The sequence below is a fragment of the Ceratotherium simum genome, chromosome 26 (genome assembly GCF_057802395.1).
Source record: "Ceratotherium simum simum isolate JZ-2026a chromosome 26, ASM5780239v1, whole genome shotgun sequence".
NCBI classification, from domain to species: domain Eukaryota; kingdom Metazoa; phylum Chordata; class Mammalia; order Perissodactyla; family Rhinocerotidae; genus Ceratotherium; species Ceratotherium simum.
Genome location: NC_141925.1, coordinates 18425602 through 18444683, shown reverse-complemented (window position 1 = coordinate 18444683; position 19082 = coordinate 18425602). Strand labels below are relative to the sequence as shown.

General features: G+C 37.3%; 1 protein-coding gene across 5 annotated transcripts in view; it reads left to right on the top strand.

Annotated features, from left to right (window-relative positions):
• Nucleotides 1-19082, top strand: part of REXO5 (RNA exonuclease 5) — a 39984-nt gene that overhangs the window by 3338 nt on the left and 17564 nt on the right. For 4 of the 5 annotated variants that reach the window (XM_087417096.1, XM_087417099.1, XM_087417094.1 and 1 more), the window contains 11 exons: nt 1803-1915; nt 2931-3057; nt 4138-4234; nt 7257-7400; nt 9986-10074; nt 11096-11211; nt 12308-12446; nt 12602-12696; nt 13704-13806; nt 16151-16254; nt 17007-17127. In XM_087417096.1, the coding sequence (XP_087273222.1) occupies nt 1803-1915; nt 2931-3057; nt 4138-4234; nt 7257-7400; nt 9986-10074; nt 11096-11211; nt 12308-12446; nt 12602-12696; nt 13704-13806; nt 16151-16254; nt 17007-17127 (1248 nt within the window). Of the gene's footprint in view, nt 1-1802; nt 1936-2930; nt 3058-4137; nt 4235-7256; nt 7401-9985; nt 10075-11095; nt 11212-12307; nt 12447-12601; nt 12697-13703; nt 13807-16150; nt 16255-17006; nt 17128-19082 lie in introns of all 5 variants that reach the window. The other variant, XM_087417098.1, reaches the window with a different exon arrangement.

Below are 19082 nucleotides of genomic sequence, written 5' to 3'. Positions count from 1 at the left end.
CCTGGAATTTAGACAGGTGTACAAAGATGTTTATATAAGGATGCTCATCATAATATTGTTTATATATATTATAATTTCTTTTAAAAAGCAACATTGTCATCAGTAGGGAATTTTTTTCAGATAAATTATGAGTCTTTAATATAGAGAATGGACTGTTATAAAAATAGATGTTTCTTATATTTAACTGATATGGAAAAATATTTACAGATTTTTTTTGGTGGGAGGAGTTGATTACAAAACAGAATGTATACTATAATCCCTTGGGGGCGGTATAGTATAGAGACAGAGAGTTTTGGCTTTGGAACCTGCATTCCAGTCTTGGTTCTGCCACTTATCTGTTCCTCTATTTCTTTATCTGTAAAATGGGGGTAATAGTAGTACCCACTTAAGAAGACTTGTAAGAATTAAATGATTTAATAGATGTAAAGTGTCAGAACTGTAAATAGCTAATAAGTGCACAACATTAGCTTTAAAAAGTCACAGGGGAAAAATAATAATAATATTTGATATTTATTAAGTACTTATGATGTGTGAGGCACTAGCCTCAGTACTTTGCACTTGCACTACCTCATTGGTCTTCCCAATAATCCCATGAGGTAGAATTATAATTACTCTATAGTGGCTGGCCCTGTGGCGTAGCGGTTAAGCGCGCGCTCTGCTGCTGGCGGCCTGGGATTCAGACCCCAGGTGCGCACCGATGCACAAATTGTCAGGCCGTGCTGTGGCGGCATCCCACAGAAAGTGAAGGAAGATGGGCACGGATGTTAGCTCAGGGCCAGTCTTCCTCAGCAAAAAGAGGAGGATTGGCATGGATGTTAGCTCAGGGCTGATCTTCCTCACAAAAAAAAAAAAAAAAAAAGAATTATAATTACTCTGTAGATGAAGAAACTGAGTCTTAGGTTCAGGCACTTGTCCCAGATGGTAGAGCTTGGTATTTGAACTCAGGTAGTGTGACTCCAGGGCTTGAGCTCCTAACCCCTGTACTCTGCTGCCTCCCAGACCAAAATGACAGTGGTAATTATCTCAGAGTTGTACAAGTACAGGTGACTTTTGTTTTCATGTATCTGTTGTCTGTCTGTTATCTATTTTACCTTTCTCTATTATCTGACTCTTTTGTAACAAGCATGAATTACTTTAATATCCAGATATAAGTGCAAAGCTATTTTAAGGAGGGGAGGAGCCTCGGGGAACTCCCAGTTGCCCCGGGGTTAAGTCTGACTCTTTAGCTTAGGCCACATTGGTCTTGTGTGATCTGATTCCCACTGCCTTCTCTTGTCTCCACTGCTCTGCAACATGCAGTCTTGGTTCCAGCCAAACCAAACTACATGTTTAGACACAATGTTCCCTCCTACCTGGCTGACTCATTATTTTGAAGGCTCAGTCTCAGTATTTTCATCTCAGTGAAGCTATCCCTGAAACTCTCTAACCCTCCAAGGCAGTTAGCCTCCTTGCTCCTATACCTTTGGAATAGTACTTACCCACATTGTATCTTAATTGTTTCTGCGTTTTTTTCCCCCCTAGAATGGACTCCTTGAGAGCATAAATCATGTTTTATTCATTCTACTATTCCTAGCACATAAACAAGTATCTGTAATTAAGGTTCTGTATCAATGTTTATTAAATATTCTGTTAATAATGTCATATCACAGAATGTTGTTTTAGACCTTCATTTGCAATTAATTAGAACCTTTCTTGTGTTTGGATATATGCTAAAATAGTCAGAAACTAGAGTATTTTAATAATTTTCCTTTATTGCTATTCTCAATAATCATAATTTGCTATGCCCTGATTTATCTTTGCAGAAAGCCCGCTTATCTACTATTTTATTTGCTGAAAACTATGAAGTAACTCATGGCCAGCTATGTGAATTGTTGAAGTATGCAGTTCTGGGCAAATCCAGTGTTCCTAAACCCAGGTATGGGATGATCTTAAATGGTGAGTAATAGACCTTAGGTTTCAAACTGGTATCTAGAGGGCCATATCTGTCTTAACTGACATTATTTGTTTGCCATATAGAATGTCCTAAATTTTTTCTTACAATAGTTTCCAACAGTTTAATTTGGGAATTCTTTTATAAAAATCCATATTTTCTACTTTGAAAACCTCAGAGATCTGGCAACTGTCCCTGTATTCCCACATGGCAATAATTTGTCAAAGCTCCCCCCTTTAGATGGGGCATGTAGACTTCATTTTCCCTCCTGGCCTGCTTCCCTTATTTACAGTATCTGTCTGGCCACCATAGGGAATTTGGTTTGTAACCCCCAGTGGAGACCCAATTGAAATAACATGATCATACGTTAAGAGTCCCAGTCAGTTTTTTTTCTTCCTTTTACAAATAAAAGGCAAAGAGAGAATTTTTACTATGCTGATATCCTCAATGCTGTTATTAAATGTCTAATGAAAATTGTGTTTGTATATGTACCAATAGAGAGATTTTCAAATGCACACATCTGTCTAGGGGAGGTTGGGTAGATACCTCAAAAGCCATCTTCTGCGTTAACGTATATTGCCAGTAGTCTGTCAATTTATCTGAAACTGGCTTTTTTGAAGCCTGTCGTATGATTACTGGCTTTAGAAAGGACTGCAGAGCAAGTTGAGATCTTGAGGCTATGCCTTTGTAAAGAGAGCTTAGTTCTGATTTAAATCTTAATTTAAAATCTGAAACAAATCTTAATAGGATTTTGGATTTGAGTGCATTGCATTTCACTTGGTATTCTACTTGATTTGAATGCAGTAAATAATTATCTCAGGAGATCTTTATTTGAATTCTATGCAGTAATAGCTGTTCTCCATTTCCAGTCAGTGAGTGAGTGAGGATAAACTCCATTAGCTGTTGCTTGCTGCTTTTTTTTTCCCACACTTCCCTTCCATATGCCTGTAACTGACTTGATGGTATCACTCTTAGCTGTGTTGGTTTGATTTTTCAACAGCTGGTGCCAGCTTTTTCACCAAAACCAACTGAACAACGTGGTGATTTTTGTACTGCAGGGAATGAGTCAGCTACACTTTTATAGGTTCTATTTGGAGTTCGGATTTCTCCGAAAGGCATTCAGACACGTAAGTCAAGAAAACTTTGTATTAGGGCCTTAGTCAGGTCCTCACATCCAGAAACTAGTGCGCATGTCTCAAACCGTGTTCCTTGGCAACCTGACTGAAAAGTAATAGGGGTTGTAGAAAGCAAAAAAGGCTAAGATCTTGTGTTGAGATTAGATTTGTCTCTGATTTTCTTTGGTAATCTAGGTAAAACACTTATTCCCAGATTGCAGTCTGTAGTTCCCAAATTGATATTGTCCTATTTTATTTGGGCTATGTTATTTTCAAAAATTGTAAAATTTACATAAAATCCATATTTTTCCACCTCTCTTGATAACATCAGAAGATTGAGTACCCTTAGAACAGTATCTGGAGCTGAATAGCAGCTGTCACCTTTAGAAGAGGCGTGTGCTCTCCATTTTCCCGTAGCCTCTTCCATTCTTTATTGGACTGTTTCATCCATTTCCCCTGAGGGCATTTGAGTTGGTGAGCCCTAATTTAATCTCCCTGGGTCTCCAGTTTTCGTTTTTGCTTTCATTTATCGAACACTAGCTATGTGCTAGGCCCTACATTAATCAGGTTGTGTGCATCATCTTTAATTCTCATAATAGTTCTGTAAGAGGTAGAAACTTTTCTAATTCCCGTTTATATATAAGGAAACTAAGTATCTTGTCCAAGTTACAGCTGGTAAGTGTGGAGCTAGAATTCAAGCCCAGGTGAGCCTGAGGCTGGAGCTCTCAGCCTCTTTGCTGTGTCATCTGTCCTAACTACCTGGCATGCTGTCCACTGAAGTAGTAGATATAGAAGTGCTTTGGAAAATAAAGGGGAATTTCCTTTTGTAAGTTACACATTTCTGTAATGTTGGTTTTTTGTTTTTTTTTACAATGTGTAATCAGAGAAGCAAAGAAAATTTCTGGAGTGGGACAAATGTGGTTTCACTTACTTATTCACTTTTACACATTAAGGAAACAGTCCTCATTTTACAGTGCAAACAATTAAGGTCTAGACCTTTCATAGCACTGAGCTGACAATAAAAGTCCAGGTTTTTGATAGTTTTTTAACTGCTTCCAAGCATTTTTATAAAAACCTGTTACATATTTTCAGAAATTCCGTTTGCCTCCTCCATCATCTGACTTTCTAGCTGATATCACTGGGCTGCAAAAGAAACAAACAACTGGTGCTCCGTCCAAGATGATGGAAGGTATGGCTGTGACTCTGGTTGATGATTTGCTCATTCTAAAGGTATTATGGGTATGCTGGTAAGTAGGTTTATCAGTCAAGTTTATTCTTGCAAGCAACAAAACTCAATTCTAACTTAAGCAGAAAAGCAATATTTTTAAGAAAAAAATAGGTGAGTACCCAGGGAGACTAGACAGCAGGAACCATAGCTAGGGTTCATGCCTCAGAAACCATCTGATTAGGTTAGAGAGCAAAGGCTGCCCCTAGATATCACTGACATTGGGCTCTTATGAATTACTGTGAATAGTTTTTAAACTGTCACTGGGTCTTTGTACTCACAAGGGTACAAATGGGAAGGAAGATCTTGCATTTGACTAATGTAAGGGACATGCACTATTACAACTCACAGTGGGGGATAGGCAGGAGATTTAGATCCTGGCCAGCTAAAAGAGAAATATCCATGATAGCACTGTTTTTCAAACTGTGGGTTGTGTCCCATTAGTAAGTAATAGCTAACCTTCTGTTTTTGGTGGGGAAGGAAGTGAATGGTGGAGTAGAATAGAACTTGTCAGTTCATTGCACAGAGTAGGGTAAATATCCTTCAGTGATGCTCTACTTGAGTTCAGAAATAATTAAATAATTGAATAGTTGCACTGAGGAGACATGAAAAAGTGGTGAGGAGTAACCAGTGATTCCTTCCCATCTCCTCCAGGACTGTGCTTCCTATTATCCTCTGTCTCAAAGGCATCTAACTTCCCACCTTTCCATTGTTCCCCTCTCTTTTCAACAGATGCCCATATTTGACCTGCCCCTGTGTTTGATTTGACCTGCAGTGTATTGTAAACATCTTTGAGCAAATCCCGGAGTAGTTATTATGAGATTCAAAGCTCATGTAAAAACATCGAGTTGTAAAAGAAAAGATAGAGTCAGGAAAAAGAAATTTCATATGGCTGAAGAAGAATATAGATTGTTGGAGAGGATTGTGGCGGGTGGTGGGGAATAAGAGGTAGTGGTGAGAGATGAGGCTGAGAGGTAGCTTAAAGCTCTGTCCTGCAGGCTGTAAATGCCATGCTAAGGACTTTGGATTTTATTCTGTAGGCATTGAGGAGCCAGAGGGTTATGGCTACTTCTGTCCTCTTAAGGATTTTGCTTCGTTTTCCCATCCTAAATATCAGAGTCCCCCAGGCATAGTCCATAGCACTCTGATCTTCAATTCAGTCTTTCCTTTGCATTATTCATCTATTCTTCCCAATTTTACATATCACTCTTCTATGGATAGCTCCTATATCTTTATCTCTAGATCTGATATCCCAGATTCCAGGCCTGCATTTTCAACTGCCTGCTGGATGTTACTACTTGGATATTCCACTGTCTCCTCAATCATAACATAGCTAAAAGTGTGTTTCTCATCCCTAGATGACAGGCTCCCATCTTCAAATCTCCTTTTCTATTGGTACCATTTTTCTCTAAGACACTAGTTTTGAAGTTTGGCTCCCCGTACCCAATGTGTGTGGTTCATTCCCTTTGCTCCTATGACTCTCTATTTAGTGTCACTTTGTCAGAGAGACCTTCACTGATCATAAAATACATGACAGTAACCCTTTTCCTGCTCCAGCACTCCCTCTCCTCCTTTCCTTCCTTTACTTTTTTCCATAGTCTGTCCTCGCTTCATGTATTATATATTTGTTTATTGTCCATCTTTCCAACTAGAATTCAAATTCCATGGAGAATTTTGTTCATTGGGGAATCTCTAGTGGCTAGGGCAGTGCCAAGCATGTGATAAGTACTCAGTAAATATTTTGTTGACTGAATTGAATTATTCTGTCACTGTGCTCTATCAGTTTCTTGTGTAATGTTTCTTTTGTGTATCTCTTTTCCCTCCGTCCCTTCCACCACCTTAATCCAGACTCTAATCTTTTTTTTGCCAGAATAACTGCAAAGCCTTCTCTTATTTTTCTCTCTACTCCATTTTCTACATATCTTTGAGGTTGATCTTGCTTAAAATACTGTTTGGTTGTGCCATTTCCCTTCTCAGGAACTTTCTGTTGCTCCCAATTGTGTATTGAATGATGGACTGAAGTCCAGACTCTTGAGCCTGGCATTCACAGTGGTCTGCAATTCACTTTTATCTTCTTCTCTCAACCTTGTTTCCTACGCTGCTCTCCTACACAGACCCTTTTTTTCTCTCCGACTCATCTAGCCACTGCTGTAGCAAGTTTGCTTTGTACATTTCTGTCTTACCTGGAATGCCCTCTTTTCTACTTAGGATACTTTGGCTCTTTTGGTTGCAAGGACCAGATACTCATTCAGGCCACTTTAAGTGAGAGGGGTATTATTTCAAGGATGCATCTGGACTAGAAAGCCATCAGGAATCTTAAGTACCTCTAGTGAAGAGCTGTTCTCCATCCCTTTCATGGCATCTTAATTTCTCTGTTTTCTGTTCTCTTCTAACTGGTCAGTTCTCTGTATTTCCTAGTTCAATTCTGGAAGCAATCTGATCAGCTTAGCTAATTACATTTTCCCCTTTTGAGCATATCTTGACAAGGAATATCAGGTCACTGGTCAGTTTATAGCTGGGTCCCTCTTACATCAGGTCCCCACTCTTAATCCAGTCAGTGACCACCCCTGCTTAAAGAACAGGCTGGTGCCTGAGCAAGTGGCTAGGGGTTGATTAGATTTAGCTAGAATGGGCTGTTAGGAGTGGCAGGCACTGTAACGGACAGGTCTAATATGCCAGCTATCTGAATTCTGCCTTTTCTTCAAGACTCAGTTAATCTTTTCTCTCTTGAACCATCTCCAACCACCCCAGCCAGTGTATTCTTCTTCCTTTCCCTTTTATAGCTTTTATTATTATAACCCATTCGGGACTTAGTTTCTCTTTGTGTTCCTGTAACTGTATTAGAGTGCAAGCTCCTTAAAATTGGGGCTGGATCTTATATATGTATCTTTTGATCTTCACCGTGCTTACCCTACACAACATGAAGAGACATGAGGTCTCTTAAACACACATTCCAACCTACATTCAGTTGTCCTTCTTGTTTCAGGATCTTTACCTTCTGCCAGTTCAAATGTCAGCGTCAACCTGCAGAATGACCCCATCATTCAAAAGTATGGCTCTAAGAAAGTGGGCTTGACCAGATGCCTTCTCACAAAGGAGGAAATGAAAACATTTCACTTTCCATTACAAGGTTGGTCTTGATTTAATCTGATGTTAGTAACAATGTAAGAATATCTAGGGGGCCGGCCTGGTGGCGCAAGTGGTTAAGTACACGTGCTCCGCTGCGGTGGCCTGGGGTTTGCCTGTTCAGATCCCGGGTGTGCACCGACACTCTGCTTGTCGAGCCATGCTGTGGCGGCATCCCATATAAAGTAGAGGAAGATGGGCACAGATATTAGCTCAGGGCCAGTCTTCCTCAGAAAAAAGAGGAGGATTGGCATCAGATGTTAGCTCAGGGCTGATCTTCCTCACCAAAAAAAAAAAAAAAGAATATCTAGCAGTTTATTTAAAAACATTACTGTTGAAAGTTCATTTTTTTGGGTGCTTTCCAAGTGACTTATTCCATCTTCTGTTAATGAGGAAATACTATAATTGCACTGTTTCCCAAAGTGTGGGATGTGTACCATCAATGATAAAGTGATGATTTTAGGTAGAACATGAACATGACCTTAAATAACACTGTAATATTTAGTGAGAAAATTATTGGTTTTTTTAGTTTTCTTTCATTCCTTCTTAATATATTAAAAAGTAGTCAATATGTCTTTAACACTTCAGCACTTCAATACTTCTGATCCTCCTCCCATCCCACCTTCATTTGCTTTAACGAATAGAGCAGGTCTGGGCTCAGAGTCTTGGTCAGTTATGTAGCATAAACTTAATAAAAATGCTTTGATTTCATTTTATTTTTTTACCTGTTAATAACAGCAGTGTTGTTAAATTTCCTTTCTTTAAAAATAAAAAGCTCTATTGAGGTATAATTAACCTACCGCACAATTCACCCATTTAAAGTATACAATTCAATAGTTTTTAGTATGTTTAAAGAGTTTTACAACCATCACCACAATCAATTTTAGGACACTTTGATCACTCCGAAAGAAACCGTATACTGTTGTTTCCCCCTAGTGCCCTTAGCTCTAGGCAACCACTATTCTGCTTTCTGTCTATAGGTTTACCTCTTGTGGATATTTCATATAAATGGAATCATACAATGTGTGGTCTTTTGTAACTGGTTTCTTTCACTTAGCATAAAGTTTTCAAGGTTTACCATGTTGTAGCATGTAGCAGTACTTCATTTATTTTCATTCTAATGATATTCCATGTATGGATATACAACATTTTATTTATCCATTCATCAGTTGATGGACATTTGGGTTGTTTCCACTTTTTGGCTATTATGAATAATGCTGCTATGAACATTCAGGTACAAGTTTTGTGTAGACATATGTTTTCATTTTTCTTGGGTATATACCTAGGAATGGAATTGCTGGATCTTATGGTAACTCTATGTATAACCTTTTGAGGAACTACCAGACAGTTTTCCAAAGCAGCTGCACCATTTTACATTCCCTCCAGCAGTGTATAAGGGTTCCAGTTTCTGCATTTCCTCACAACACTTGTTATTCTCTGTCTTTGATTATACCCATCCTAGTGGGTGTAAAGTAGTATCTCATTGTGATTTTGATTTGCATTTCTCTGATGGCTAATGATGTTGAGCATCTTTTCATATGCTTATTAGTTATTTGTATGTCTTTTCAGATCCTTTGTCCATTTTTTAATTGGGCTGTCTTTTTTATTATTGAGTTATTGGATACATAAATTTCCTTTTACAATAAAGTTACATAAGTGAAAAAGCTATCTGTAAAACGGAGTTAATAGTTCATATATCATAGGGTTGCCATGAGGATTAGATGAGTTAATGTACAAAAGGGCTTAGTATGGTGCCTGGCACATAGTACTTAAAAAAAGTTAGTTATTTTTTGTTATTATTGCCACTAATAATATAGATAAGGAGGGCCGCAAGTATAATGTCTCCCAGATTTGGCGATGCCTTTCTTTTCAGGTCTAGACCATATTTCGATTCTTTTAATTGTAATCAGTTGGAAATTTCAGGGTACTAGGACATAGAAACTGGTCAAAGCTTTTCATAACTCCCCTTTATTTCTTTTCAAACAAGATCTAGGTATTTACCTTTACTGTTTCAGCCTCTGTCTGATGGTAGGAATCTTCAGTGATTCAAGCACTTTTGGGCCTCTGAGCTGAATGTGCCTGGTTATTGACTTAGAGTACACAACTGAGAGGGTACTGTAAGCCTATAGCTGAGCTTCTGTAGGGAATTTTTAAGGCTCTGATTCCAGAAAATGCAAGCATGTTTCTGAACAGGGATCTCAGAGAAATCTCAAGGGTAGAGTTGGGTGCAGGGATGTGCATGATGGATGTTACTTAAACTTTCGCCTATGGTGAGATACTTTTAGATTTCTACTAAGGTAGAATCTCATTCTCACTTTTTCTTGCTTTATTTAGGAAAGAAAGTTGCCACATGCAGTCATTTGCATACTTTATTCATCCTCTCTTAGTGCCTACATGGGAATGGTCCAGTGACTTTGGATTTAGCCACAATTTAGTAATAATCTTTTCTCACAAGGAGGAAAAATTGTTACTTGGTAACTGCCAGGAAATCACCTATAACAGCAGCCTACATTATTCTCCCAGAATATAAAAATGAGTTTATGAGATTAGAACCATCTCTAGCAAATATTTTATTCCTTTTCCTCCTAGGTTTTCCTGACTGTGAGAACTTCGTACCTACCAAGTGTAATGGTTCTATAACAGACAGCAGTCCTCTCTTTGGACTTGACTGTGAAATGGTAAGTACTACTTTCGATTTTTCAACTGAAGTGTTACACACTAGGGTCTAGTAGAAGATGTTTTCTTGAGTCTAATGCTCCAATGAACCAGTGCGTTCAGTTCCAATATTCAGTTTAAATAACTGAAAGTAGACCCTCTTACATTTTAGAAACCTTGGATCTATGCTCCAGGATGAAGGATAAATATCACAAAAGTTTTCTAACTAGTTGCTATGTTAATCAAACCTTTTGTACAATTCTAGAAGTATACTCCTTCTGTCTTTTGAACAGTGTTTTGTTGTTGCCTTGAAGACTTTGCCTCAGTTACCATTGGTTTGGCTTAGTTTTACACATTTAAGATCAGAAGTGGGATTTCCCTGCTTAAGCTCCTTGTGTGTTTTACTTTGTCTAATTAGTAAATCTGCTTTCAAAGACAGTGCATCCTATCTCACTTAGTACTCAGGTAACAGTTTCTCAATTCTTAACAGAGTGGCTAAGAGCTAACATTTTGGAAGGTCTGTCATATCTCAGGGTGTGTATCCTGGCTTTGCCTGTTAGTGGTCATGTTACCTTGGACAAATTCCCTAACCTTTCTCAGTCTCAGTTTCTCCCTGTGTGAAGTAGAAACAATAATAACCTCATTGGGTTATTATGAGGTGGTATATATAAAATGCTTAGTACTGCATTAGATGATAATAGAGTGTACTAATAAAAATTACTTATTAGTGGTACTTAGCATAATACTGGGATTTAGGACACACTCAATAAATGATACAATTATGATTGATGTTATTTCCATTTATCTTCCTTCAGCACATCCTTCCCAGAGAAATTGTACTGTGTTGGTTGCCTTAAGTGTAATGTTCAGCAGCCTGCCTAGCTTTAATTTCATTCATACTGGAGTCTCTAGTGAGCACAAGGCTGTGCCATTGTTACAGAGACCCCGGTAGATTAGGGTAGATGGCAGTTGACATAGTCTGAATAATGAGAGGAAGCAAGAGCGTCCACAGTTCAGCAGTCTGACTATATCCTGGTCTTTCAGTGCCTCACATCCAAGGGGAGAGAACTAACACGCATCTCACTGGTTGCTGAAGGAGGCTGCTGTGTTATGGATGAACTCGTTAAACCTGACAACAAGATTCTGGATTACCTCACCAGGTATTTTTTACTTTGCCTTCAGCTCTTTCTCATTCTCATGGAATGAGACTTAACAGGAATAGCCTGTAGCTTCTGTTTAGTTTGGTATTATCTACTTATATATTATCAGAGAAAAAGCTGGGGCATCCCAACTGTAAATTTTAATACTGAAATTGCTCTTACCCTTCTTGCTCTCTAATCCTCCTGTGACTTTAGGTCAGCAGAATATTAACTTCTTTGTCATAGAAACTCCTAATTGTAATCATTACCTAGCAACTGCCAGAGAGATGGAACTTTGCTTTCTGACGATAACTCATAAATCTGCACATCATTATTTGGCATGCAATTGATGTTAGAATTTCATCTGCCTTGACCTCAAAAACCAAAACAAAACTAAGCTTCTCTATAACAGAAATTTGAAGCTCAAAAATTTTAGTCTGTCTTTCCAAAGATTAGCATGTAATTTCAGAATGTACACACTACACTGATTAGGCAAAGAAAAGCCAGTGACACATTACTATTTCTTCCCATTGAAATTGCACCAATAGGTTCATGCTTACTTAGACACAGAGATGGCGTGATAGTGTTAAAGACTGTCCTATTAACAGACATGAAAATTAGACAGTATTCTTAAGGCAAAGATGTATGTATAAGCATGTTTGTCACAGTATTGCAAAAATATGGGAATATCAATGTCTAAAAGTTCAGAATTGGTTAAAATATCTTATATACATATAATGGAATATTTTGTAACCATTTAAAAGGATGTGCTGAAATAGATTATTGATGTGACAACTTGTTCATGATATATGGCAAATGATAAAATCATGTTATAAAGTAGCATATGCATTATGATTATATTTTTTATAAAAAATAAAATATACATGAATATATATATCAAAAATATGAAAGGATATTTACTAAAATGTAAAAAGCAATCATTTCTGGGTGGTGGGATTATGGGTACTTTTTAATTTCCTCTTTGCTTATTTGTATTTGCAACCTTTCTACACTGAGCATCTATTAATTTTTTTAAAATATTCTTTTGGAAATCACTTTCCAGAGAGGAAAGCTTATTAATGTCCTGGCTTGTCCATGTCTCTTTTGTTACTGAAAGCTTCTCAGGAATCACGAAGAAGATTCTTAACCCAGTGACAACCAAACTCAAAGATGTACAGAGACAGTTAAAAGCACTGCTTCCTCCCGATGCTGTGTTAGTGGGCCACTCCTTAGACTTTGATCTCAAAGCCCTGAAAGTGAGTAGCTACTTTAAGGCTTGTTTTTCTAGTATATATGCCTATTCCATTTATCTCAAATCCAAAGCCTTGGGCTCTTCTATCGTCCAGCCCACTTGTTTTTGTTTTTTCCTTTAGCATACGATGCTACTCATTCTATTCTCTTTCCTCCTCAGATGATACATCCATATGTTATTGATACATCATTGCTTTATGTCAGAGAGCAGGGCAGAAGATTTAAGCTAAAGTTCTTAGCCAAAGCTATTTTGGGGTAGGTTTGTTTGCATGTTATAATATTGTCCCAACAAATTGCACAGAAGTTAGCATATAGTATCTTATTTAATGCATATTGCAAAATTGAGAGTCTCTGTTTTCCTTCTTAGTTTGTAAACATTATTCCTTTAATTTCTTATGAATCTTGTGATCCTAACTCCAGAGAGAAGTATGACTGAGAAATGAAGAAATTGTGGGAATAGAAAAAAAGAGGTTTACATTCACAGCTGAAGGTTGATGGATAGAACTGGACAGGCAGGGACAGAAAAGTTAACCCAAGTTTCAAAGTGTAACATTCCTGTATTGAATGTATCCTATTATGTACAAACACATATGTACAAAGATGTTCATTATAGTATGGTTTAAAAGTACCCCCCAAAACTACAAATGTTCTACAGGACTGGTTTAATAATTATTGTTATCTGTATTATTGAATACTTTGTTATTATTGTTCAAAAGAATGTGATGAATCTGTATGTGCTCATAAGGAAGCGTCTATAAGATACTATGGAGAATAAAATGGAGATGCAGAACAAGATCTATATATGCCTAGAAATTCATATGATATAGATTAGATTTAGATATATCTATAGACATAAACATAGGGGGTTTTTTTGAGGTTTTTTTTAAAAATAACCAAGAAAGGATTTACATACATATAGACAGTTGTCTACAAATAGAAAATTTCTGGAAAGTAACTTTAAACAGTAGTTGCATCTAAGAAAATGAGACATGGAGTTGGCTGGGGAGTGGGCCAGAGACTTTTTATTTGGTAGCCTTTTGTCCAGATGATAGTCATGCTGTAGACAAAGCCATTCCTGATCTACATCCTCAGTACCTGTCTCAGGTCCTGGCACTTAGGAATAAAGGAATCTTGAGTATTATGATGCAAATATGATTATTGAAATGCTGAAATTTTACATGTAACCACAATATTTGAGGTGGTTGAAAGAACGTATCATTAAAAATACTCCCAGGTATCTCAATTTTATCTTGACTTTCCAGGAAGGATATACAGTGTCCTGACAGGCTTGGTCATGATGCCACAGAAGATGCTAGAACAACCCTTGAATTGGCTCGGTATTTCCTTAAGTATGGGCCAAAGAAGGTTCGTATCTTTGACCTGTGTGTTTGCTTTTCTTAAAATTATGGGACTCGAACAGATAATCACAGACCACCATTTCCTATTGTTACCTTTTTTTTTTTTTTACAAAAATGGGAGTATAATTCAAGCTGAGCATGTATTTGGAGTTAAGACCTGTATCACTAGCATAATGTAGTGGTTAAGCATGTAGTGTCTGAGGTTGGACTTATCTTTTGTTAAATAAAGACTCTACTACGTCTAGCTATATAATCCAGGGTAATTCCTCTGAACAGCTTGAGTTTCTAGTTATGTAAAATGGGAACACACTTCTCTGGGATATTGGTGAAGGTAAATGAGATACTATGTATGAAGCTCTTAGCACAGTGCCTTGAATATATTAAGCACCATAATGTGCTGTTGATTATTGTAACTGATGCTAATGCTTGTAGTAATTATAAATAATCTACATACATTTTTGCTTTGTTGGGGTAGAGGGAGCATACCATTGTTTCAACAGCAGTTCCGTGGGTGTAGATTAGAACAGCACAATAAGGGAGACATTGAAGAGGACATAGATTTTGACAGACCTTGTTTGAACGCATTCTAACCTTTTAGGTTGTCCCATTGTGTGATGTTCTGTTATGACTCCATTAGAAATAGATTGTAGTCCATGTAGAATAGTAAACAGCCAGAATAGTGTTTTGTGTCATGGTGATGGAAAGACATTCTACAATATCTTATTGGGCATGTAAATAATAATAGCCACCATTCACCAAGATCTTACTTAAGTGTACTGTTTAAAATGCTTTATCATTATCTTATCCTTACAGCAACCCTATGAGTTAACTATTATCATCTCAGTTTTATAAGCGTTATGAGGTTTTGAAAGGTTAAATAACTTATCTAGGGGCCCACAGCTAGTAAGAGGTGGAACCAGGATTCAAACCCATGTTTGTCAGATTCCAAAGCCTGTCTTTGCTCTATATTAGGGATTAGCAGACTTTTTCTATAAAAGCCAGATCGTAAATATTTTAGGCTTTACAGGCCATATTGTCTCTATCACAGCTACTCAACTTGCTATTGGTAGTGCAAAAGCAGCCATAACAGTATGTTGATGAATGGGCATAGCTATCTTCCAATAAAACGTTATTTACAAAAAATAGTCATTGGGCTGGACTTGAGCCAATGACTGGAATATGCCAGCTCCTGCGCTAAACCACTACATTAGAGATTCTAAAAACTTTTTGGTCTCAGGACCCATTTACCCTCAAAGAGCTTTTGTTTATGTGGGTCATATCTATCAATATTTACCATATTTGAAATTAAACATGAGAAAAATAATATTTATTCATTTGTTAAAATTATCCCAAAAAACCATTACATGTTAACACACAAAATATATTTTTTATGGAAAAAAAGAATTTTCAAAAGAAATTAGTGGGAAGAGTCTTATTTTTTTACATATTTTGCAAATCTCTTTAATGTCTAGCTTGATAGGAGACAGGTGACTTTCTCATATCTGCTTATACATTCAATCTGTTGTGTTATGTAGTTGGAGAAGGGAAGACATCATGAAAGGGTCTCTGGAACCCCCAGCAGTTCTTGAACCACACTTTGAAAACCACTGCATTCTATTACGGTGCCACTTGATTTCAGTGAAAGTTTTATCTCACTTGAGTAAAAACTAAGGAAATCTGAATTAAGTGTGGACTTTAATTAATAGTAACATATCAGTAGTGGTTCATTCATTGTATCAAATGCACCATACTAATCTAAGATAGTAGTAGTTGAAAATGGGAGTAGAGTATGTGGGAACTCTGTACTATCTTCATGACTTTTCTGTAAATCTAAAACGATTCTAAATAAAAGGTTTGTATCCGACTCTCTACATCACAACTTACAAGTGGTCTCCCATTTTATGGAAGAAGAATAAACTAGAATAGACTTTTCATGGTTTTGTATTAAAGCAATAGAAAGTCTTTTTTTGATGTTGTCATAAAAGCCATTCTTTTATCATTTCCAAAAATTGTATGTTTGCAGAGAAATAGATTTTAAGTGACTGACTATGGAATGAATGATGAGGCAAAATTGCCATCCCTTTTCACTTAGCCTTGCTTGGCCCTTTCCCATATTCATGTAACAACATCAGCAGCTGGTAACAGATTGCTGAGCAGCCAGAAACCATCTGGTAACTATCGAAGCCAACCTGGGACTGTGGCAGTGGCCAAAGCCACTGTCTACAGAAGCAGAGAGCACCACTTGAGTGGGTTTTTCTTGGATTTTTTTTTTTTTTGTTTTTTGGGGTTTTTTTAAACCTCAAATGCTTTGCAAGAAATTGGATGATTTTTACCACTTTATTTTCTTCAAGATTGCAGAACTAAATTTGGAGGCACTAGCCAGTCACCAAGAACTGCAAACAGCAGTCCAGGAGCCAAGAAATACAACAGAAGTAGTTCAGCAGCTAAACACAAGGTAATATTTTTCAGTTCTAAACAAGAGCAAAGATAAATGGGGAACCTAGTTTCTTATTTAACAACAAAACCTGGGAATTTTTTCCCCTCTTTTGAGTCTATTGAGAAAAGTTTACCAATAGCATGAGTAACATTCTTTCATCACGAAAACCATGGAGGGAAAAATACCACCTTCTGCCCTAAATAGTATCTAATTATTTTTCTAATTTTCTGAATCTAGTGACTGGCCTTAAATGACTTCCTTTACAAAAAAGTAAGACATTGAGGTCTTGAACTAAATAGCATTAGGGGAGTTGATAGACTAGGGGGTATTTTGATTAGAAGAGTCATCCATAGACTTGATGTATTGCTCAGGTTGAGGAAAAAAAAACCAAAAAAAAAAATAGGCTCAGAAGGGGTTTGTCTCCACGTCATAATAAATATATCAGATCCTTAGATCTGGCCTAAACTTTGATAGAGAGCTTTGAGTGTATTTCTTGTTTATCCTTCCTCCCTCTAAATATAGAGCAACACTGTCCAATATTTCTGCAGTGGTGGAAATGTTCCATATCTGTGCTGTCCAGTAAAGTCCACACAACACAGTATGGTACATGTGACTAGTGCAATTGAGGAACTGAATTTTAATTTTTTTAACTTTAATTTAAATAACCCTATGTTGCTAGTGGCTGCCATATTAGACAGTGCAAGTATACACTTGCTCTGGGGTTAGGGAAAACTGTCGTTTTTACCTTGATCTCTTCTACTTCTTTACAGTGTTTTAGAATGCTTGGACTCAATGGGTCAGAAGTTCCTTTTCTTGACCCGGGAGGCGGATGCTAGTGAGCTTTCTTCTTCCAGAAACTGTCAGACTATTAAGTGCCTTTCAAATAAAGAGGTGAGTGACCTGCTGTCTCTTTGAAGGTTGCATTCAGAGCAGAGGGGAATGTAGCCCTTTGCAACCCATGCAAGTGTCAAGGTTTTTTTCATCAGCAACCCTGGCTACCATTAGCAAGTCTGCTTCTGTCTCACATCTTGTATGGAGCACTTTTAGTCCCAGTTACCCCATAGGAGAGGAATTGTCAGCTGCGAGTCTGCTTCCAGAGCCCAGCAGGCATGTGGCTTTGGCCTTGCACACCACTTTGAATTTCTGTTCTGTTTCTAGTTTATGGAGATGCTTATCTTAGTTTTTAGCCTGACTATATCTTTTTGGTTTTCTCTTTTTATACCTTGTCTATCATGGCTGTATGTGTAAAGCAGAAGGGATGCATCAAAGCATGAACTTACATCATCTTGTTCAGATCTGTATTTTTTAAACATTTTATTTGGAAATAATTTCAGATTTACAGAAAACTTGCATGAATGGTGGATCAGCTATATACCTTCTATCTAGATTCCTCTTCTGTTAACACTCTGCCCCATTTGCTTTATTGTTTCTGTATGTGCTGGCATGCTCATGCTCTCTCACTCTTTCTTGCTTTCTCTCCCCTTCTCCCTCTGTGTGACATTTTATTTTCTAAACCATTTGAGAGTAAGCTGCATATCTCATGGCCCTTTACTCCTAGATACTTCAGTGTGTATTTCCTAAGAATAAAAGTATTCTCTTACATACCCACAGTAAACTTCAATAAATTTAATGTTGATAGAGTACCTTTATTTAATTTTTGTCTGTATTCCAGTTTTCTCAGTTGACCCAATAATGTCCTTTGGCATTTCTTTTCCCTTCAGAACAGTATGCATACTAGGGTCATGTATTGCATTTAATTGTCATGTCTTTTTAGTTTTCTGTAATCTGGAACCATTCCTCAACCTTTCTTTGTCTTTCATGACGTTAGTATGAGTAATACATGCCCACCCCCTGGGCCTGAATGTTTCTCATTTTGGGTTTGTTTGATTAGATTCAGGTTATACATTCTTAGCCAGATTACACATAAGTAATGTGTCTTTCTCAGGGTGTCACAACCAGAGGCACATGTCGTCCATCTGTTCCTCTTTTTGCTGTTTATTTTGATGACCTTAACAAGATGTCTGCTTTCCCCGCTACAGAGTTACTTTTTTTCCCCTTCTAATAAGTAATATGTGAGGAGATACTTTAAGAACAGCAAATATCCTGCTTTTTATCAAAATTTCCCCCCTTATATTTAGCAAAAACTGATAATTCTTGGCTGAACCAGTCTTTACTATGATGGTTGCACAATGATAGTTTTCCAACTCTAGCACTTCCCTATATTTACTAGTTGTTACTCAGCGTTCAAGAGTCCTACCTTTATCTTATTTATTTGTTTGTTTATTTTTCATTCTTTCATTTATTCATTCACTGTGGACTCATGGATTCCTATTTATTTCAATGGTTAATAATTTATGATTGTACCAAATTGTTTTGGTGCTGAAATTTCCCAGATTTGGCTAGTGGTAGCCCCTTCAAGCTGGCTCCTCTGTCCTTGTGACATGTACTCATAATTTTTTTGAGCATTTTCTTCCTTTCTGGCACAACAAGATATTCTAATACCAGGTTTATCCTGGTATTAGAAACCGAGAGCTGGGTGCTAGGTATACATATTACTATGGGGTGTCTTTGCTTCTAGACCCTTAAAGCAGACATGTAGGAAATATATGCATGTAGATATATGTGCATATACATATACACACATAAATTTATATGTACACTGGATACATATTTCAGAAATCATGTATCTATATCAATACCTCTAATTTCAGCCCTTTCATACAGGTTCTCCCTTGCTTTTCCTTGTTCCATATTTGTATCTCTTTTTATCCACTGTGGGAACACTGGCTCCCAACAACATTAGCATTTACTCATTCGCTCAGACCTAAACTGTATCCAAAATAGTT